The sequence below is a fragment of the Gymnoscopelus microlampas genome, assembly GCF_963454915.1.
Source record: "Gymnoscopelus microlampas genome assembly, chromosome: 3".
NCBI classification, from domain to species: Eukaryota; Metazoa; Chordata; class Actinopteri; order Myctophiformes; family Myctophidae; genus Gymnoscopelus; species Gymnoscopelus microlampas.
The window spans coordinates 9,169,939-9,193,190 of NC_139940.1; the positions used below are offsets into that span (position 1 = coordinate 9,169,939).

At 42.0% G+C, this 23,252-nt stretch overlaps 1 protein-coding gene across 1 annotated transcript in view; it reads right to left on the bottom strand.

Annotated features, from left to right (window-relative positions):
• Positions 1–23,252, bottom strand: part of prkcg (protein kinase C, gamma) — a gene marked incomplete at both ends in the record, with an annotated part of 79,080 nt that overhangs the window by 43,233 nt on the left and 12,595 nt on the right. Inside the window, 3 exon segments of the mRNA XM_084052186.1 lie at positions 871–986; positions 7,949–8,034; positions 8,196–8,227. Coding sequence (XP_083908312.1) covers positions 871–986; positions 7,949–8,034; positions 8,196–8,227 — 234 coding nt within the window.

The following is a 23,252-nucleotide window of genomic DNA, read 5'->3' on the forward strand; positions in this document are numbered from 1 at the left end:
AATGTCTTTGATTAACCCCTTGACCCTCTATTACATTGGTTCTCAAAGTGGGGTCCGGGGGACCCCAGGGGTACTTGAGGGGGTTCCAGGGGGTACCCAGCAAAATGTGTTAATATAGCATCACAATAATGATGACCTTTTATACTTTGGCTATTCAAAAATAGCAGATCTACAAGCTCATAGCACGGCACCGAGTGCCGTGCTATGAGCTTGTAGATCTGCTATTTTTGAAAAAACGTGAAAATGTGTGCAAACTTTGAATATTTGTTGCTCAAAACTTTGCTTCTGGGGGGTCCCTGGAACAAAATATTTGAGATGGGGGTCCGCGGCCAGATATATATCATTTTGGGGGTCCTTGACATGAAAAGGTTTGAGAACCACTGCTCTATTATACTTCATTCTAAAATGGCGGACGTGTCCAATCTCCAAGCTCACAATGTAGATCTGCTATTTTCAATATTCTACATTTTTACTTCATATATACTTTCAAGTCATATCGCCCAGACCTAACACACATACACAAAATGTGCAGGAGCGTACGACTGTAATTATGTCAATGTAGGCTATATCACGTGTACAAATGCCTGGTGGTATCAACATCAAAGTGAAGGTTATTCATAAAAAAGATATGGCAAGCCATACAGGCTGTCTGTTCACAATTGCAACACAGATACACATAAAGTAGATGTGAACACACACATCTACACGCACAGACACACGCACGCGCACGCACGCGTCCACACACACGCATACACGCACACACACACACACACACACACACACACACACACACACACACACACACACACACACACACACACACACACACACACACACACACACACACACACACACACACACGTTGGTCACTCACTGGAGCACTTCATGCCCTGGTGAATGAGTCCGTAGAGCAGAGAGCCACAGTGGTCACAGAAGGTGGGGCTGGAGTAGGTCTGCAGTTTGAACACGTGCTGACTCTTCAGGTCCTGCAAAGGCAACGTAACACCACATGATGCAGTCCAGTCACACTCAACCCATATCGTTGCTGTCAGGCAGAAACACATATTTTAAATGTTTTTTTCCGTAAATTAACGCCCTACTTGATCATACTATAGCGTCACACAGAAGTGTCAAATGTATTAGATCCAAAATACACCCAGAAATCACGTGAACGAAAAAAAAAAAAACGAAGCTTGCCTGCTTCCATGTTAAAGGATTCAACAAAAGTATTTTTTTTTTTAAAAACAAGCCACATTCAAAAGGCCATAGCTCTGGAATGAAGGCCGGCCAATTTCGTTCTGTGAATGTATTGAGCCGATCTCCGTGAGGAAGGAAGTCACAGAGAATATTCCATGATTTTTCAAAGGTACAGTAAAACCGCCCTTAATTTGCTGGCAGTGGGACGGTAGACGGAGGAATTAATTAATTCGTTCCTGGCAGTAAATATGAGTTAATATATACCATCCAGCTGTGTGAATAGAAGGCATTTAAAAAAAGAAAAAAGAAGTTGGAGAGACCGAGGCCTAGATTAACATGCACATACAATTTTACACAATATTACAGTATGTAGTATAGCGGCGGGGGGTCCCTGTTTCGTCTATGTATCACGTAAGGGGGTCCTTAGCTTGAAAAAACGTTGAAGACACAAGCTATACTGTATCTCATTTATTTGTATGAATAAAACGTTGCCTACTCTCTCTCTCTCTCTGTGTGTATTCCTCAGAAGTCTGTGTTTTTTCTCCACAAATTGCACCTCATTTAAGCCTGTGATATCGCACTTACAAACTCAATAATGGTTCCGATTGATTTTTTATTCACACGATCCTGCGGTTTTGCTGTGCTGTGCATGGGTGGATCAATGAGGGAAACGCATGTCACACACAGCTCAATTCCTATACACGCTGTATCATATTATTGGAGAGAAACACGGTGTCCGATACATCATGACATCTGAGGAGAAACAGGCCTATACTGATCTGTTACCAGTGATCCGGTCGTCCCGCCGTGTTATAATTAATTGACGTCGCTCTGAGACGAGCTCAACTTGAACCTGATCGATTCCCTATATACGTCCTCACTTTCTAATCCTTATTGGCTCCGTCCTCGGGGGAGGAGGGGCTAATGCAAGGGGTTCTCAAAGTGGGGTCCGGGCGGGCACCCCCATGGGGTCCTTTGAGCGGGTTCCAGGGGGTCCCCAGCTAAATTTGTTTAATACAGCATTGCAATCATTTTGACCCCTTTAACCCATTAAGACCGGGAACGCATCTGTGTCATTTTTAGATTTGAGCTAAAAAGCATTATTTTACACTTTGGCTATTCAAAAATAGCAGATCTACAAGCTCATAGCACGGCACCGAGTGCCGCGCTACGAGCTTGTATATCTGCTATTTTTGAAAAATCGTGAAAATGTGTGCAAATCTTCGAATATATATTGTTTAAAGCGAACATTTTTAACTATATTCTTTGCTTCTGGGGGTCCCTGGAACAACACATCATTTTGGGGGTCCTTGACATGAAAAAGTTTGAGCACCACTGATATAGAAACATACGTTTTTTTCAAAAAACTGTTAGGATTCAGAAGACATTTGTAGAATCGGAACCTCAGACCTTAATGGGTTAACCATATTTTAGACGTTGGCTATCCAAACATAGCAGATGTACAAGCTTGCAGCGCGTCACTGCGAGCTTGTACATCTGATATTTTTGAACATTTTAAAAAAAAGTTTTTATTTTTTAACACAAATCTTCTCTTCTAGGGGTTCCCTGGCACAAAACATGTTCAGATGGGGGTCTGTTATATAATATAAATATTATATACATCAATTCGAGGGTCCTTGCATAAAAAATGGGTTGCAAAATAGTGGGATAAAAATGTAAAAAAAAAAAGAAAAAGAGAACCTCTGGACTAATGCACGAGGAAACAACGTCTGTGAGGAGCACGAGGATGGAAAAGGAACTGGAATGTGTCTACAGAGACACACTGAGCGGTGGAGAGGGCTTTATTGAGCCTGCTTGATGAATGGCCGTCAGAGACATAAAAGAACTTGATCAATATAAATGAAAAAAACAAATGCTTTGGCAAAGTGGTGGACTATAGGGAAGGTCATGTGTTCTTTTTGTTTTCTTTTGTATTTTGGCCGGGTTAGGAAATGTTTGTGAGTGATACATATGACATGAGAGAATGTGTGAATACACAGGTTTAAAGTATTTTGACTTTAAAGACCACAAACTTTATGAGTTAGACAATGACATTGATCCAGGGATCCACTTCTACCAGAACATTGATTAGAATTGCGAATATTATTCCGAACATAAGTTCAATTCAAAAGAAGATGAAAATAGAGGGGTTTTCAGTGATTCATTTCAATAGTAGTCTCTACAGTAATTTCTCAAAAATGAAGTACCACCAAATTTAAAAAAAAAAGTTTAGTGCAATAGCAATTTCTGAGACTTGGTTGAGAAGTGACAAAGAGGGATATGAAATGTTTTGGCAAAACAGGGTCAACAAAAGGGCAGGGGGTGTTGCCCTGTTTGTGAAGTCTGAATGTAAGTGTAAAGTTATGGAAAATATGAAGGTTATTGACAATTTGATGGAATGTGTAACCATTGAAATCAATGTTGAAAGATCCAAAAACATATTAATTAGTTGCATTTACAGAACACCAGGGTCGTGTATTGAAGATTTCTGAATTATACGAAATGCTTAAGGATAAGGAATCAAACACCGAACTGGACAAACAAATCGCTTAAAAACTATAAGAGGGATGAATGTTTTCTACAGTATGTCTTCTTCAGCTCATCAGGTTCAACCTCCTCCTTGGTTCTTTCTCCCAAAATGCTCCTCCTCTCTTCACCTCCCTTCTTTGCTTCTCCCTTCTGTCTCTGAAAAAACCACCCCTTCTCTCTCTCTCTCTCTCTGTCTCTCTCTCTGTCTCTCTCTCTGTCTCTCTCAAGCACACACGTTCTACAACAACACACCTATTTATACAAGCTTGCACAACACTCGCACACAGGTAAATCCCTCTCATCAACATGTGTGCATGCATGCCGCTCACACACACACACACACACACACACACACACACACACACACACACACACACACACACACACACACACACACACACACACACACACACACACACACACACACACACACACGTGCACACAGACGTTCACCTTGGCCAAATTTCAGCTGTGGTTTATATAGAAGGCAGACAAAAAAAAACATATCTCCCCAAAATCACAATTTATTTCCCCCCCCCATCTAATCAATCTCTCTCTCTCTCTCTCTCTCTCTCTCTCTCTCTCTCTCTCTCTCTCTCTCTCTCTCTCTCTCTCTCTCTCTCTCTCTCTCTCTCTCTCTCTCTCTCTCTCTCTCTCTCTCTCTCTCTCTCTCTCTCTCTCTCTCTCTCTCTCTCTCTCTCTCCATCCTCCTCCTGTACCCCCCTCCCCTCTCTCTCCTCCTCACCCCAACCCATCTCCGAGAACTTGTAGGACAAAAGGACAAAGATATAAGGGGGGGACGGGGGACAGACAGACAGACAGATGGACGGATGGACTGATGGATGGACAGAGAGATAGAGGGATGAGTCATGTAATTGCGTGAGTGAAAAATGGGGGGATGGTTAATAGGATAAATGGAAAATAAGTCACTGTAAAAAAAGAAAAGAAAAGCCAGGTAAAGGAAGCAGACAGGAGACACAGTGCCGTAGAGCAACCGGTGTGTATCTACAGTTCCCATCCTTCAGCCATTTGTCCTCAGCATCATTCCATAAACGACCCAAACCTCTGCTTATGGGAGCCAGGCTTATTATACTTAAAGGCGCATAGCATGTAACTTTGCCCTGTGTTTACATAACAAAACAAAATAATATATCTCTGCTGTCCGGCAAGAACCAGCTAACTCCAAAACGCTCATTTTTCAGGAAATGAAAAAACTAAATATAGGTATTTTCAGGAAATGAAGAAAACCTTTTAAAACAAAGCAATACTGCCTCATCAAAGTTGGTATAGTGACTTTATGTATTGTCAGATACTTGCATGTATCATTATATTATCACCACTTTACCCACATCCAGCTCAAGTGGAGTTAGGAGTTTTGTCAGAACAGCTGACGCCTGACAATAGCTCCAATCGCAGCAGAGGGAGAGGTTTCAAATGGGGTCTGGGGCTAAACTAAAAATGGATCTCAAATGCATCACAACGTGTGAATTAATGCCGTGATGCTTCGTGACACTTATTTTATAGGCCTACAATAGAATAGAATTACTTGTTTTCATAACATTAGCGTCAGTGCTAAGTTTGATAAACAGGTACACTGCATAGTTGTAACAGACTACGGGGGGAAAAACCCTGCGTCGTTAGAGTTTGTTTATGTCCGCCACAGATCTGTCTTCTGTCTGTGTGCACCATGTGTGCACTCACTGCGTCGTGCGGTGGAACGGCATTGATTTATGAAAAAGAAAAGAAAAAAGAAATGGAGTTAGCTGGTTCCCGCCGGACAGCTACGATACATATTGTTACCAATAATGTCCCTCAACAGCAGTTATCAGCCTGAGTAATGTGCTACAGTATAGCCTGGCATTCCCAGACTGAACAGGTTGGATTCCCTCACAAGTTCCCACGTGATCAGTACGGCAGCAGGCTAGTGTCTGGGTAGTGTGGTGGTGTTTACCTGCAGAAACACACTGCCCTCTCACTGTATTATGGCGTTTTCACTGTTAGTTTTGGTAGATGGGGATGTGGGATGGGTCTACCAAAACAAACAGTGGACACACCAGTGTGTTTCTGCAGGTAAACACCACCATATCTACAGTAGATACTCCAGTGGCTGATGTCTGCTGGTATACGAGGGAAATGATTGATAAACATGTATTTATTGTTTTGTTATGTAAACACAGGCCAACTTTACACTTTACAACTTCACAACGTTACACAAAAAAAAACAATTGACAAAATATTTTAGACAAGGCTTTACAAAAAAAGATAACTAGCTGAACACTCTATTGTGTGTTTACAAAACTACCTAAAACTACCTAAAATCATAGAGAAAATGTCCTTAGATTTAGTCTTTGTCAAAAGGCAATATCTTTCTTAGAAAATAGCTCACAATACACACTGTGAGCAAAACATGTTGCACAGTATGACTGTACAAGAATAGTGTATATAGGCCATCTACAAGCTTGCAAAAATTCTAAATTTGCAACACTTCTGGAATCTTCAAAAAAGAATGACTTTCAACCAACTTCTTTAGCTGACCTTTATGTGCAACTTTTGAAGAAGAGAGGAAAGCCTGTATTATTTATTTATTTGTTCACTCCCCCCAACAAATTCCCCGAAAGATGGCTTACGATATTGCTCATAAAAAAATGGAGAAGAATTTATAATAGCAGTCCATAATTATGCAGAATGTCCAAAGTAGCAGTAAGATAGATAATAGTTTTGATTAATTCTGGTTGTGGAGGGACAGGCCGTCACTGCATACGTGAAGGTCACCTAATCCTGCATAATTAGTGGACCACAAAACCACAAGGGTAAACTCACTGGAGTAAAAAAGAAAAAAAGAAAAAAAAAACACTGAAAATCCTCTCTTCTTAATCAAACGGATTAGAGTTGATTCTATACTTGGTGCACTTTCCCCCCATTTTTGGCTAATGTTCCCCCGGAATATATCGATGCTGGGGTTCAAGTGGTTAAAAATGCATACGGAGGATGCAGAGGATTTTACTGTGTAAAATAGGGTTAGGTCGAACAAAATAAATCTGTTAATAAATCTCTTTTACCCCAAATCAATTTTACAGACTAGTTTTAAATCCTACTATAAAACAAAGACTGTCACTTCTGTCTGTCTGTCTGTCTGTCTGTCTGTCTGTCTGTCACTACTGGCAGTGAACAATAAATATGAAATTGCACGCAGAATTTCCTAAATTTTAAAGCTGTTTATTAGCATTTCCTTTTCCACAGCCTAATAAGGATCCGTGGTCGCGGATACCTCGCGGACCCTGCAGGCTATGGGATCTGTGGTCGCAGAACCCATAGCCCGGACGGATAGTGATTGACCTGTGCACTGAAAGGGTTTGAAGAAGGAGGATCAATAAGGTTCTATCAATCCCTCTGCGTGTGAAAGGTTGGCCGTGTGAGGAGCTGTGAGAGCATGCTGTGAGAAACACCATGCATGTTGCTGACACGCAGTGGTGGCCACAGTACTTGAGTATAAAAAGTATAGGTACTACTCCTCGTCAAGTATTACTCCACTACAAGTGAAAGTTGCTCTGTCAAATTTGTACTTGGGTTAAAGTACTGGAGTACTTGCTTAAAAAACATACTTGAGTATTCAAAAGTACATGCTTTTAAAAATACAAATTATAAAGTATAATATCTCTTTAATATCAATGCATTGCTGTATCATAATTTAGACATTTCCCACCAAAATAAAAAATATATAGTGAAAATAGCACATGTACAAGCTCACGACGTTACGTTGTGAGCTTGAAGATCTGCCATTTTGCAATTTGCACTATATTTGAAATAGGGCTCAAGTGTTTTACCCATTAAGACCTGGAACGCATCTGTGTCACTTCAGATTTCTTTGGCTATTCAAAAATAGCAGATCTACAAGCTCATAGCGCGGCTGCCGCGCTATGAGCTTGTAGATCTGCTATTTTTGAAAAATATTGGGGGGAAAAATGTTTCGTTTTTTTTTTTTCCAAAAAAATGTTAGGATTTTTAAGAATCGTCTGAGGTCTTAATGGGTTAATATCATGTACTTTTTCCCTTTCTAGAAATGCAGTGGAGTCAAAAGAACAATATCTGTCTTTGAAATTCAGTGGAGTCACAAGTCAAAAATACAAATACAAAGTAAAGTGCAGATACTCAAAAACAATGCACTTACAGTATAAGTACTAGTACTCAAGTAAATGTAATGGTTACGGTGGAGTCTACTCACGTCCGGTCGGGGGACGGCGGTGGTGGAGCCCGGACACGTGAAGGTCACAAACTCGTGACATCGCTTGTGGACCACGAAACTGCACACTGTGAGTGGAAAAAAGGGCAGAATAAGAGAAATCCAGGAGGAGGAGGAGAGAGTCAAAAGAGAATGGATCGGTCACACATCAGTCTACACAACAATTCCGATATCGACTGTGTCAAGGTGTGTGTGTGTGTGTGTGTGTGTGTTCCTTTCTCCACCGTACCTTGACATTGGAAGCCCTGTTTGCCGATACCCCTGGGTGTGTGAAGGGGGGGTGGAGAGGTGGGGGGGGACAGAAAAGACAAAGTCAAGTCACACTTTTATTTCTTTACAGCTCATCGTGGTGTCAGGTGGAAACCTGTTATGTCCCTAAAAAGAAAAAAGTTACTTTTCCAGGAAGACGAAGACGATCTACAAGCTCCACAGAGGCTTTATTTTGTCTCTGTCGGGTGGAAACTGTTACTTAAGGCCTTTGCAGACAGGGTGCGATTCTTTGCACGGAAAAAACGGACAATATTATTTTTCAAATGAACACATGGTTCTCTATGACCTCATGCACACCGGCTCCCAATTGCGATGCGATGCGATGTGGCGATACGTTTTTTTCCCAATCGAACCCAGTTCGATTTGTGCGTCTTTTCGCATGTGGTAAAAACTGATTGACTAATCACTAATCCTGTCTGCAAAGGCCTTTAGTCCACTTTTCAGGATTCAAATACAAAAATAGCAAAAGTAGCAGATAAAGCTCGACACACGTCGTATTCGCGCCGGGTTTCCAGCTTGTAGATCTGCTACTTTTGATGCTTTTGTGTGACGCTGTAGTATGATCAAGTAGGGTGTTAATATACAAAAAAAACGAAAAAAAGTTAGAATATGGAGCTAAGAGGTTTCTGCCCGCCAGCAACGCTTATGCTACTTTTACGCGACTCTCTTGTACAACAATGTAGAGAATTAAAGTTTCTGCCTGACAACAACAAACAGTGCATATCCAAGGTATCAACACGCACGTGTGTGTGTGTGTGTGTGTGTGTGTGTGTGTGTGTGTGTGTGTGTGTGTGTGTGTGTGTGTGTGTGTGTGTGTGTGTGTGTGTGTGTGTGTGTGTGTGTGTGTGTGTGTGTGCAACCCTCTAGTCTATGCAGTGGTTTCCTCCCAAACTTAATTTCAAGGACAAATGGAAGCAAATGGACCAATGTGTGTGGTAGAGTATGTTAACACGATAAAACTAACACAACTGTGGTGGTTGTAGTCAGTGGTGTAAAGTAACTAAGTACATTTACCCAAGTACTGTACTTAAGTACAATTTCTTTGGAGTATTTCCAATTTCCTGTATTGGAAAAACTAGGATCATGGGTAAAACAAGAAGAACCTAGCATCAGCCTAGCCTCGGTCCCAGCCTCACTCATCTGCGAAAAGAAGAGCCTGGTCACGACCTAAAGCAGCGAGTGTCTAGGAAGTCCTGAGTGGATAGGATTTCCGCTTCCCCCGGAAACGATATTTTTTGACCAATCACAACACTCGTTTCATTCACGGAGAATGTTAACAGATTTGTAAAGCATCGACGTCATTTCCTTGGGCGGTACTTCCGCCAAATTCAACCATTTCCGGTTGTCAACTTCCTAGACAACCAACATCGCAGGTCTTGCCCAGCGTGGCATCAGCCTAAACAAGATGATACTATCGAAATAAATTGAAACTACGGGATACCAGGCAAACAATGAACCTACATGTAGTATCAGTTTAAATAACCTGCTACAGTATCTAAATTACATTCTTATCATTGTCAAGAAAAACAAGCCTAAGTAACCAAAACATGAGAGCGAACCACCATGTCTGCTAGGTGGCCACGTCTTGGTCAATCGCTATAGCATCGAGGTTCGAAATCGCTACACAGAAATGTGCTTTCGTGGCCTGTGTGTCTCCTGGCCAAGGGAAAACAGATGAATTATAGATGTTGGTGCGTTCTCAAACCCATGTCCTTCGCAAAAAAGTGCAAAATGCAGACGTTTTTTCCCTCTGGCGACCATGCTGTGGCTGCTTGCCAGCATCTTTGTTATTATGACTGTTGTGTTCCTCCACCCTGTGCTCCGTCCCGCTGGGCTGAGGCTGAGAGAGAAACAACATGCGCCTGGGTCAACAGAACCACTGGCCGACCACTCTGTGATTCCTGCTAAACTGAGATGCTTTAATGAGACAGGGGGAGGCGGACCTGTAGTGCAGTGCAGTGTATCATCTCTAAACCACAGGCAGGGCCAAATGTTAAGCATTTGTCACTGACAAAATACACACAATGCACGCCACGCACGCACGGATGCGTGCACGCATGCATACAGGCACGCGCGCGGACACACACACGTTTGTATTACTATCCTTCTGAGGACATCAACATTTTTGGACGGCGCTTTTATGAATGCCATCTTGACATTACGACAGCAGCGCTCAACCGAGTGCACTTGTTAATCCGCCATAACTCCAACCCCTTATAAAATATGTTTTAAAACCATAAAACAATCATTTCTCTTGTGAGGACCAGGAAAATTGTCTCACACACACACACACACACACACACACACACACACACACACACACACACACACACACACACACACACACACACACACACACACACACACACACACACAGGCTCAACAATCACATTCAACACTCAAATACCGAGCACACTCGACGGTCCGTGTCCTCCAGCAGAAGTGCTGGCGTCGGCTGTAGTTTTCCAGTTGTCTCCTCTGAGCTTTAATTGAATAATTAAAAGTCATTGATTGGCTAAAGAGTCCATTCAGCGTGCCCCCCCAACCCCCACCCCCACCCGCCCCACCCCCCTGCTGAGAATCTGCCTCTGATCAGCAGGTTACAGAGACTTGAGAGAAGCCCAGATGAAGTTCCTCTGATTAACACATGCAGAGAGGTAGAGAGAGAGGGGAGAGAGAGCTGCAGAGAGAGGAGAGAGAGAGAGAGAGAGAGAGAGAGAGAGAGAGAGAGAGAGAGAGAGAGAGAGCACTCAGACAATCAGCATGGACAGGAATCATTAACCACAACAACTTGACGGTGCAACTTGCCACTATACCAAGACATCAGAGACACATGCTGCCCACAGATTACATACAACCCAAAGTGAGAAAACATGACCAACGACAACAACAAAAAAACTCCCATAGACTACTGGGATAAATACAACAATGTGCGAACACAGCAGCAAGATTTGCGATAAAAGAAGGTTAGCCAATGGAATACAAACACCCTAAGGACCACTAACCATTGAGTTTCTGTACCGGTATCAGGGCCGGATTTATAGGAGTTGAGGCCCGTGGGCTAGAGTATTTTTTGAGGCCCCCCTCGTTTTTTTTCTCCGGTCTTTTTTTCATTTATTTTGGGTTTTTGTCACTTTAATTCGGTTAATTCGGTAGGGTTACTTGACAATTTGATCGTAGAAGAATAATAATTTAAAAAAAAGATTAAAACAAAAACATCTTTTTTTAAGGCCCCCCTCAGTTGGGGGCCCGTGGACTGCAGCCCACCCCAGCCCAACGGTAAGTCCGGCCCTGACCGGTATATAACATGTATATATAAGGTCGCAATGTGACATAGCTCTGTTTAACACAATGCTGTACCCCATCCAACTGTACGCCTACATACTTTCACCATTTGTTTTCTTAAATCGTTTTTTATTATGTTTTGACTCTTGCTTTGTCAATATAAACCTATGTTTTCTCATGCCAATAAAGCTCATTTGAATTTTATTGAATTGCAAGTCAAAGATGAACACCGTGATCTACCGTCAGTTTTACCATGTCCCTGTCGGATAGTCAAATGATCATATGACCCCCTGCAGTGGTTCTCAAAGTGAGGTCCGGGGACCACCAGGGGTCCTTGAGGGGGTCCCCCGGCAAATGTTGAAGACCTGAGGCCAATTCTACAAATGCCTTCTAAATCAGTAGTTCTCACACTTGCAAGATTGTTCCAAAATGTTCAAAAATAGCAGTTAGCGCGGCACGAAGTGACGCGCTGTGAGCTTGTAAATCTGCTATTTTTTAATAGCCAACGCAAAAATATATAAAATAATCATATTTGAACTGGGGACCCCCCACCCTGACAAGCACTTGGAATTGTAGGAGTTGAGGCATTAAATGTTGTTTGACTCGGTTCCACAGATAAATATTGTGAAAATAGCTGATCTACTAGCTCACAACGCAATTCTTTTGCCTCTTTCTTATATTATTTGACAATTTGGCCAATGTTTCACCAGTTTTCATAGTAGTTTGTTGATTACTTTTGATGCAGTGATGCAGTTATTTATTTTCTTTATTTTTGATGTATATTAAAGAGGTCTTAAAAGTCCTTAAATTGTCACATCACTGTCATTTGGGGACCCCCCCCCAAAAAAAATCATGCAGAGACCCGGACCCCCTGGGGGTCCCCACCCACAGGTTGAGAACCACTGATCCACAGTTAGCCAGCATTCAACACCTTCATGTAAGCCATGGGGCAGTTCTGCACACTAACCAGGAGAGGGCAGAGTTGAGCCTGCTATAAACAAGGTGTTACATTGAAAATGGGTATCCTGTCAATTTCTGTGACTCCAGGGGTCCTTGTATTGACAATTTTGACAAATCCACGCCTTACAATAGGTAGAGGATGTCTGTGTGACTCCACGGGGTCCTTGTTTTGTTGCAGTTTGGACACATCCATGCCCCGTACACAAGTGACTCCAGGGGTCGTGTTTTTTGGACATTTTGACAAATCCATGCCTGTGGTTCTCAAACTGTGGGTCGGGACCCGCCAGAGGGTCCACAAAGGATTTTTTTTTGGCGGCCTGACAAGTTTGAGAACCAGTGGTGGAAAAAGTACTCAAATGTTTTACTTAAGTAAAAGTATCAATGCTGCAATGTAGAAGTACTCTGTTACAAGTAAACGTCCGGAATTAAAAATGTACTTGAGTAAAAGTACAAAAGTATTGGTATCAAAATGTACTTAAAGTACCAAAAGTATAAGTACTAAAATGTTTGAAAATAGCCTAGGTATAAAATAGGGCTAAAGTGGTTAATGTATGTTTTATCATAATAATTTATATCTGCAAAGTAACTAGTAACTAAAGTTTTCAAATGATTGTAGTGGAGTAAAAGTACAATAGTTGCCTCTGAGATGTAGTGGAGTAGAAGTAAAAGTACTGAAAATAGGAAATACTCCAGTAAAGTAGAAATACCTCAAAATTGTACTCAAGTACAGTACTTGAGTAAATGTACTTATAGTTACTTTACACCACTGGTCACAATCCTGTATTAGAATTGGCTAATGGGAGGGCCGGTCGGTAGACAGACAGACAGACAGACAGACAGACAGACAGACAGACAGGGTTTGTTTATGGTTATGTCTGAGTCATAATGACGGGCTGGTGGTCCAACAGCCGGTCCACCTTTTAATCCACCGCTTTTAATTAAAAAGTTCATTGTTTACGACGTCTAAAACTAATACATTTAGACTTCATGTTCCAATGTTCAATGCCAAGACCGCAATTACATTGTTAATCGCAATTATTTGTATGACAATTAATCGTCCAGTAACATTTCACGACCTTGACAGCCCTAAAAAGAAAATTGCTTTACGATGTATGGTTTACATTGCCTTGAATAAGAATATGTATTAGAAAATACATTTACAATGCTGGTACTGTACTTACTGCTGATACTGTGTCTTATCAATGCAGTTTAAATAGCCATGGAAAAGTGTGTGTACGAGTTAAACGACAATAAACTCAGCAATATTGTAGCTGTATGGAAAGCTTGGGTTATCCTCTTTCAAGACTTTGTTTAACCCATTGAGACCTGAAGCCGATTCTACATGTCTCCTAAATCTCAAGAGTTTTCTGAAAAATGCATGTTTCTATATCAGTGGTGCTCAATCTTTTTCATGTCAAGGACCCCCAAAATTATATGTATTTGGCCGCGGACCCCCATCAAAATGTTTTGTTCCAGGGACCCCCAGAAGAAAAGATTTGAGTTAAAAATGTTCGCTTTAAAAATATATATATTTGCACACATTTTCACAAATTTTCAAAAATAGCAGATCTACAAGCTCATAGCGCGGCACCAAGTGCCGCTAGCTAAAAGTGTAAAATATGGCTTTTTAGCTCAAATAAAAAAATGACACAGATATCAGGTCTTAATGGGATAAAAAATAAATAAAGAAATCCGTAGAAATCTGTAGAAGTTCATGTTAAGCCCCTTACAGACCGGGGGCGGATTTTTCATGCGAATAATACGTTTTTTTTTTAAAAACCTTATAAAGTCAATGTAAGCTTGTATGGAGCGAAAAAGCGAAGCGAAAAAGCGTCTTTTAATTATTCGGAACAAGTCCGAATTTTGCGTATATTCGCATATTCGCCGGTGTGTAATGACCTTAATGAGCAATTTTATGTCAATAAACTCCATGCAGCCATGATTTTTTCTGTGTTTGAGTTTGTAAGCACTCGTTGTAAATCATTCAATGTCCCCCTGAGTAACACCTGTTTACGAACAAAGTCTTGACAGAGATAAAGAGAACAACACAACAAGCTTTCCTAGATGCAGATCACATCTAAGTTGCTTGCGGGTACTTTAAAAAAAAAATCAGGTGTCAACGTGTGACCCCACCTTCCCAGGAGGACCCCACTTGGTGTCCTGACCCATAGTATGAGAACGTCTCATGTCCATAGGGACCAAAGCCCGATCAGTGGTGTGAAGTAACAAAGTACATTTACTCAAGTACTTTACTTAAGTACAATTTTGAGGTACTTTTACTTTCCTGGAGTATTTCCAATTGTCTATACTTTTACTTCTACTCCACTACATCTCAGAGGCAAATATTGTACTTTTACTCCACTACAATTATTTGAAGACTTTAGTTACTAGTTACTTTGCAGATATAAATGATTACATTATAAAACATACGTTAAATTCCAGACTTTCACTTGTAACAGAGTACTTCTACATTGCAGTATTGATACTTTTACTTTAGTAAAACATTTGAGTACTTTTCCCACCACTGAGCCCGTTTTATACTTTTCCGTACGACGGCGCAGCGCGCCGAAAACAGCCAATCAACAATCTCAACGTCGACGACGGTGCATAAATTAAGCATTACAGGCGGAAAATGGGAGTTAATGGCAGAGAAGAGGGAAGACGCGAGTCGCGCGATTCGATAGGTCACTCGTTTCCATGGTAGTCAGGTCAACTGGTTAATTGGATGTTGGCAATAGATGGATGTAACGCACAGAAACGAGCTGGTGAAAGAGAAGCAGCATGTCAGGAGTTCCTGCATTGATCCTCTACTCCCTCCTGGCTCTCTAACAGACATCCTTTTGCACACCTGAGTACTTTGGGTGACAGGTGGGATAGTCAATGGAATATATTTATATACGACTGACAAAGTAGGTTAAACAAGTCGATCCGGGGTTGTCATTGAACACTTTTGATTGATTTGCTGCCAGCGTGTTCCGTCTCAGGAGCAGCAACGCTGAAACTTAACCCATTATGACCGGGAAAGCATCTGTGTCATTTTTAGATGTCTTTGGCTATTCAAAAAAAATAGCAGATATACAAGCTCATAGCGCGGCACCGAGTGCCGCACTATGAGCTTGTAGATCTGCTATTTAAAAAAAACAAAAAAAACGTGTGCAAATCTATGAATATCTAATGAATCTAATGAATATATATATATATATATATATATATATATATATACGCATTTTAACTGAACTTTTTACTTCTTGGGGTCCGTGGAACAAAATATTTTCAGATGGGGGTCCGCGGCAAAATACATAATTTTGACATGAAAAAGTTTGAGCACCACTAATATTATAGCAACTTCCTTCTTTCAATTTTTTCTTTTTAGGATTTAGAAGAATTTAGAAAGGGATTTGTAGAATCCCCAGAAGCGAAGATTTTAGTTACACATTTTCGCTTTAAAACAATGTATTCAAAGATTTTCACGATTTTTCAAAAATAACAGATATACAAGCTCGTAGCGCGGCACTCGGTGCCGCGCTATGAGCTTGTAGATCTGTTATTTTTGAATAGCCAAAGAAATCTAAAAATGACACACAAATGCGTTCCCGGTCTTAATGGGTTAAACAACAACTCCAGTCTGTTGGCACACTTTTTACATTTTTGTCTTCTTCTTTTTAATAATAATCAAAATAACACGACGCTATGCAGCAACAACAACGTACCGCACGGAGGAGTCTGTAATGCGTCCGTGATGGACACGCCCCCTCGTGCACAAAGAAATTGCCTATCCATTGTAATCAAATTACAATGGATTCCTCATCTATTAGGTGGAGGTGGAAACTCTACTATTGGGAAGTAGTTGTGAAGTAGCAGACTCTTCGGCCCATTACAACCCTCCTTCCAAAGCAGAAGGACTCAACTCCTCAGGCGATGTCAGTGTGATGGACTTTTCAGACAAATACATTAATATAAGCCTGTATTTGGGTAATAAAAAGGGCATAGATGTAATTGTTGGCCTACTGGCAGTGGTGTGTGTGTGTGTGTGTGTGTGTGTGTGTGTGTGTGTGTGTGTGTGTGTGTGTGTGTGTGTGTGTGTGTGTGTGTGTGTGTGTGTGCAAAGGTTCATGGCAATCGGACGCTACGCTAGTATTTTTCAAGTACAGCAGTACTTTAACTCAAGTACAAGTTTGACAGAGCAATTTTCAGTTGTAGTGGAGTAATACTTGACCAGGAATACCTACTGTACAATACTTAGTACTCCCAACCCCAGTATGGCTACTGGGGTTGGATTTTTCATATTGCTTACCCCGTGCACTATGAAAATCACTCTTCCTGAATGCAACCCCCCCCCCCCCCCCCTATCCTTCCTGTCTGTCTTTCTGTAGTGGCGGCAGGCCCTTCTGAACATTACCATTTCATATGCATTATGGCGTTTCCTGCAAGCTCAGCTCTGTGCTGCTTGGCTTTCTGCTGACGGTGTCGGGGGGACAAAACGCATTGTGTTGGCACCTGTAGGAGCTGAGAGATATAGTGTGTCCTGGAGAGACGGTTCCATTTACTGTATACGTTAACGTAACGAAGCCTGTGGCCACAATGCATCTCTAACTAACCACCTCCTTTTATATGCTTTGCAAAGTGCCTATATACAGTACCAGATCAGTGGCCTGGTGGAATCGCAGAAACCTCTAATCTCCATATTCTAACTTATTGTGTTTTTTTTTGTAAATTAACACCCTACTTGATAATACTACATCGTCACACAAAAAGTATCAGACGTGTTTCGAGCTTGTGGATGTGCTACTTTTGAATTTGAATTCTGAAAAGTAACAGCTTTGGACATAAAGGTTTCCACCCGACAGAGACAAATTACTATAATAATGGAACCCAATGCTGGGCACTCTGCATCAAGGATTGGATTGGGAGTAAGCGCCCTGCTGTCCAGGTGTCTCTGAGATTGACAGCATTGTGTAGCCACATTGTTGCTCAATCAATGACTCAATGATGATCAATCATGTATATGTAAAATATTAAGTTTTCAGGAAATGGGGAAAAAAAAACTTTATTTTAGAACAACACAATACTGCCTCGTCAAAGTCGTTATGGTGACTTTATACATTGTCAGAAACTTGAATGTGTCCTTATATTATCATCACTTTACCCAAATACAGCTCAAGTGTCCAATTAGGAGGTTTTTGACTATTAATGTGTTTTTCCTGTCTGACTTCACTCTAATCAATGCTGGACAAACCACCTAACTCCACAAGTTGGATTTAGGTGGTTTAAACGACAGTTTGAGGATCCAATGGAGTTAGGAGGTTTAGTCAGAAGTGCTTTTTTAATACTTTTCATTAGTTCAATATTTGTAAAACCCACACACAGACCTAAAGGGGGTTCAATAGCACTGATTCATTAAAAAAAAATAAGTTGAGAAATGGAGATAGCTGTTTTTTGCCCAACAGCGACGATATAACAAAAGATAGAATGCATTTCTGACCTTCTTTCTTCTAAACTGCCGCACTTATGGTGGTTTATTGGGTAGCAAACAGTGTGTTTGACTGACTGGTTTTTACTAATGTGGGAGTCCCCTCCCCCACCTATTTAGCTCCCAGTTCCAGGAAGCAGACAGACAGTATCACAAGGTTTAGCACACAGTGATGTGACTTGCAAACCAGTGATAGAATACCGATCGCCCAAGTGCCATCATTCAGAATACTACACCTCCCATTTCGGCGCCCCCCCCCCCCCCCCTTCAGATGGCCCCATATACTGTAGGCGGCCGCCTAGGTCGCCTATAGGACGTGCCGGCCCTGTACTAGCGTCATGTCCAGGGACTAGTGCAACAAGCTGCCTCAGGCTAGCCTCGCGTAGCCAGACTATATCACTGCGTGGATATGAGTCTGGTGCTTCTATGAGGATTTTTTTTTCCCAAGGGGGCGGGATCAAAACAATAGCTCTCAACGCAATTGGTTAGACCTACAACAAACTACTAGTCTCCCATATTTGAATACTGGGCCCTGATTGGTCACCCCAGACTTCGGGAGCAGGAAATGGATTCACAACGGAGCGGTGCCAAACCCAAATCGCCAAGGGATTTTTTTTTGTTGCACTGGCAGATTTGTCTGGTCCCAGGCTAGCCTCACGCCACAGATACAGGAGATAATAGTAATAATACATACAATTTGTATAGCACTTTTCTAGGTACTCAAAGTCGCTTTACAGAGCAGAGCAGAAAAACTACTTTATTAGAATGAACTGGTTAAAACTATATAAAAGACTATATACTATAAAAGAAAGGTAAACAAAAACAAAAGGGAGGGGCGGGGGTTGGGGTTTTATGTAGGGAATGCGAGTCTGAAAAGGTGGGTTTTGAGTGTGGTTTTAAACATGGTGAGGGTGGGGGCAGCTCTGATGTGAGCTGAGATGTAGGCTATATGGCTCAGGAACCGTTGGTTCCAAAAGCTACACATTTCATTTCAATTCTTACTTTCAATCTCGTGTCCCTATTTTGGCCAGGTTATTATTGTCAAAATGTTTAAAATAACTTAATTCTTTTTCAAAAATGTTCAAATTTTGCAAGAGCCAGAACACAATCGATTGATTCTTCATTAAAACAAACATCTGATAATGTCCGCGGACGCGGATAATGCCCTGCGAACGCTTTTGAGATTTTCAAGTGGGCCCCGATCCAGAAACGGTTGAGAACCACTCATTTAAACGCTATACTTCATCACCCGAGAACACTCAAAGTGTCGGAGCAACACCCCGGACCTGCCACTAAGCCATAACAGCCCCATTATGTCAGTTTAATGGAGCGACTATTTCCCTTGATCAAATATTGGGAGCCCCAAATTATTTCAGCAGAAAACGTGATGTTTTATTACAGGAGCTATAAAAAAAAATGTTTTACACCTCAATGAAAATAGATCTTTTCATATTATTTATGATTTTAATAGGACAGGTGGATTTTTATCTCATCCTGCACATGAGTAACTTTAACACAGTTAAACCCTTTACTTTGTTGACCTTTTCTTTTCAGAAAATAACCTACAAGCCTTGTGTTGGGACGCGTTGTGAGCTTGTAGATGATGGGCTGTCACCAATTTTCACCCCAGAATAGGGACACATAGGTTTTTATACTCTGCGTACAGTCTGCTTCTTTTTTTTGTTTATCAATGTGATGAATAATTCATTAGGTCACTGGATGAGAGCATTGGCTAAAGCACTGGTTCTGGTCGTGGTCCTTGAGGACGTTACGGTTCTGTAACAAATTTACAGATTTTACCGTGTAGATTGGATTGGGGTCCCAGAGATTAAAATAAATATCATCAAATGAAGCCTGGTGAAGGTGAACTAATGAAGGTTTAAAGTTCAATGAGGAAGATCTTTTCTGTCACGCTTTCAATGTCGCCGCCAGGCCAAAAGCGTGGCCGAGACTAGGTTTTCGCCCCTGTCCGTCCGCCCTCGTGTGCGTGTGTTTGTGTGTTCGTTCGTCTGTCTGTGTACAGCTAATCTCCCCTCTCAACGTCGTCCAAACATCACACAAATCTGTACACAGTATCTCTATAGTCATGCGATCAAGACAGATCTGTCGGATTTTTCATATTCCATCCTGATTGGCTAAGATTGGCTTTCAAAGTTTGTAGGAGTGCTCCGTTTTGAACAAAATGCCTCAAATCATGAACGCAACGTCCAATTGCCATGAAACTTTGCACGCACATTCCCACTACGCCAAACACGAAATGCCATCCTACATTTTACTAATCGGCCTCATGGTGGGGCTATAATAGCCCGATTCACGTTTTTACCTAGAACTCAACCGATTGGTGTAAAACTTTGCATGCCACGCACACTCCCTAGAGGCCAAGGAAAAACCTCAACCTTTTTCACATCGGCCTGTTATAGCAGCACCAGGAGGCCAATTTTTGCACAAAAAAATACATTATATCACTCCTACAAATGTTGTCCAAACATCACGCAAAATCGGTAGACATTATCTCTATAATCATGTGATCAAGACGGATCTGTCTGATTTTTCATATTCCATCCTGATTGGCTAAGATTGGCATCTAAAGTTTGCAGGCGGTCTCCATTTTGAACAAAATTCCTCAAGTCTTGAACGTAGCGTCCGATTGCCATCACGATGCAACTTATAGGCCCTGTCAGTCAACATTATCTCTGGGGTCATGTGATCAAGATGTATGAGTTGTATTGCCTTGCAGAGACACTTTTCTAGTTCAGTTTTATTTTCTGAATTCCACAATTCCACTTCACTTTCCCATACTGTCAAACCCTTTCAATCACAATTCTATTTCTAAGCATGAGCATTCCTGAGCCAATCAGGCTATTGCAATTAGCAGCACAGTTAGCCAATTTGACGATGGTCTCACTGCCATGTAAGTAAGTAGGTCGGAGAGGCTTATTGTTGGTATCAGCCAATAACACAGAAGTCTATCCCCCTTTCAATGCACTAGACCCCTGGGAGATGGATTGCTGAGGTGGAGCGCAAAACACCTACTATCAGCTCCCAGTACTTAACACACAGCCTGCCGCACCCAGGTGGTGCCAGGGATCGAACTCATCATGACCTTGTGGTCCAAAGGCGATCTACAAGCTCACAACGCGTCGCAACGCGACGCGTTGTGAGCTGTAGATCTGCTATTTTCAGAGCACAACACCCAGGCGCAACCAAACATAAAATGACTTTTAGTTCTACTGGATCTCTTCTCCACTAGTCCCTCCCAAACATTTCAGCCTAATTTTTATTTGTTGAAAAAATTGTCAATATATTTAGTCTCATTTCGATTTTATTTTGTTTTCATCAGTGAAAAAAGTTAGTCGACGGACATTTTTCGTCATAGTTTTAAGTCGACAAAATCAACACTGCCTCCCACCCCATCTATCTCCACCATGATGAAGTCTCCATTGTCCAGGAGTTAAGCAGGAAGCTGAGTTTTCATATTCATCACCATCACCAGTGTCTATACTCTGGGGGAGGGGATGTACTGTCTCCTATCCACATCACAGGCTTATCATCCTATGTGTTAGCTTTAATGGAGTCTAATAGACAAAACTTGTAACCTTTTATCTCAATACGTTTTACCATGCTTTCAACTTGAATCTCTCCTTAGTGAAATGAGGGTCAGTGGCCTAACGCATATCAAACTGGATGTCCTTGGAATGAAAAAAAAAAGAAGGTTGAGAATCACTGGGCTCAAAGGCTTAAAAGTTAAATAGTAATCCAATGCCCCCTAATCAGCATGTGGAGAAAAGTGTGGCAGTCCTCTCTCTGTGTAAGGGGGGAGGGAGGGAGGGAGGGAGGGGTGAGGCTGCGGGGGCTTCAGCCCAAACTAAGTGCTGCGACCGTGGCCAAGACTCCAGCCAGTTGGATGAAAGTTCCGGAAAGCTAGCCAGAGGCTGCTGGCACCAGTACCAGCCTGCACCCTACATACTCTCTCCACCATATGTCCACCCATACACACACACATGCGCACACACACACACACACACACACACACACGTGCGCACGCACACGCACACGCACACGCACACGCACACGCACACGCACACACACACACACGAGTGCGCGTCTGTATTACTATTCTTGCGAGGACGTTAACATTTCAGGACAGGAATTACATGAATGCAATCTTTACAATGTGTTATAATTTTTGGGGTTTGTTATCAAAGCCAAAAGTATGACACAGACGCGCAACTAAGAATCAGGCATAACTAACCCCAACTCCTAAATCTAACTAACCCCAAGACATGTCCTTTCAGTCCCACATAAAACAAATTTCAAGAAATGCCTTTTTTCACCTGCGTAATATTGCAAAAGTTAGGCACATTCTGTCCCAAAATGATGCAGAAAAACTTGTCCACGCATTTGTTACTTCTAGGCTGGACTATTGCAACGCCTTACTATCAGGCTGCCCAAGTAAGTCCCTAAATAGCCTGCAGCTTGTCCAGAATGCCGCTGCGCGCATACTGACAGGAACCAGAAGAAGAGATCATATCACTCCTTCATTGGCCTCTTTGCACTGGCTCCCGGTTAAATACAGAATAGAGTTTAAAGTTCTCCTCCTCACATACAAGGCTCTCAATGGACAGGCACCAGTATATCTCAAAGAACTCATCGAGCCCCGTAAACCAGCCAGAACACCACTGCGTCCACAGTATGAAAAAATGCTTACGGTTCCAGTAAACCCCCAAAAAACTAGAACAGGAGGTAGAGCATTTAAGTTTCAAGCACCTCAGCTGTGGAACCTTCTCCCAGTCTCAGTCCGTAAAGCAGACACACTCTGTATATTTAAAACTAGACTAAAAACCTTTCTCTATGATAAAGCCTATAGCCGAAGTGTATAGACTCAGTCCCCCTATAGTCATCCTCTCTCCCCTCGTCCTCTCTCTTCCCGTCCTCCCTTTGGTTGTGTGGGTTTGTGTCCCATTGGTACAATCGTAATTAACCCTGTACGGATTCACGCTCTAGTAAGGCCTGCCACTAATTCTACAACCGGGAACTCGTTCCCCGGAGTTTCTTCTACCACCCACGTCGCAGGTCCATGGACTATTACTATGGACCCCCAGCTGCGGCTCAAGACTGTGACTGCGGACCGGGCCTGGGCCTCTCCATGGAGTCTTTGGACTGTTACTACGGACCCCCAGCTGCGGCTCAAGACTGTGACTGCGGACCGGACCGGGCCTCTCTCCATGGAGCACGACCTGGACACGACCGTGGACTTCTACTACACTACACTATACCGCATATTATATTATCTTAAACATT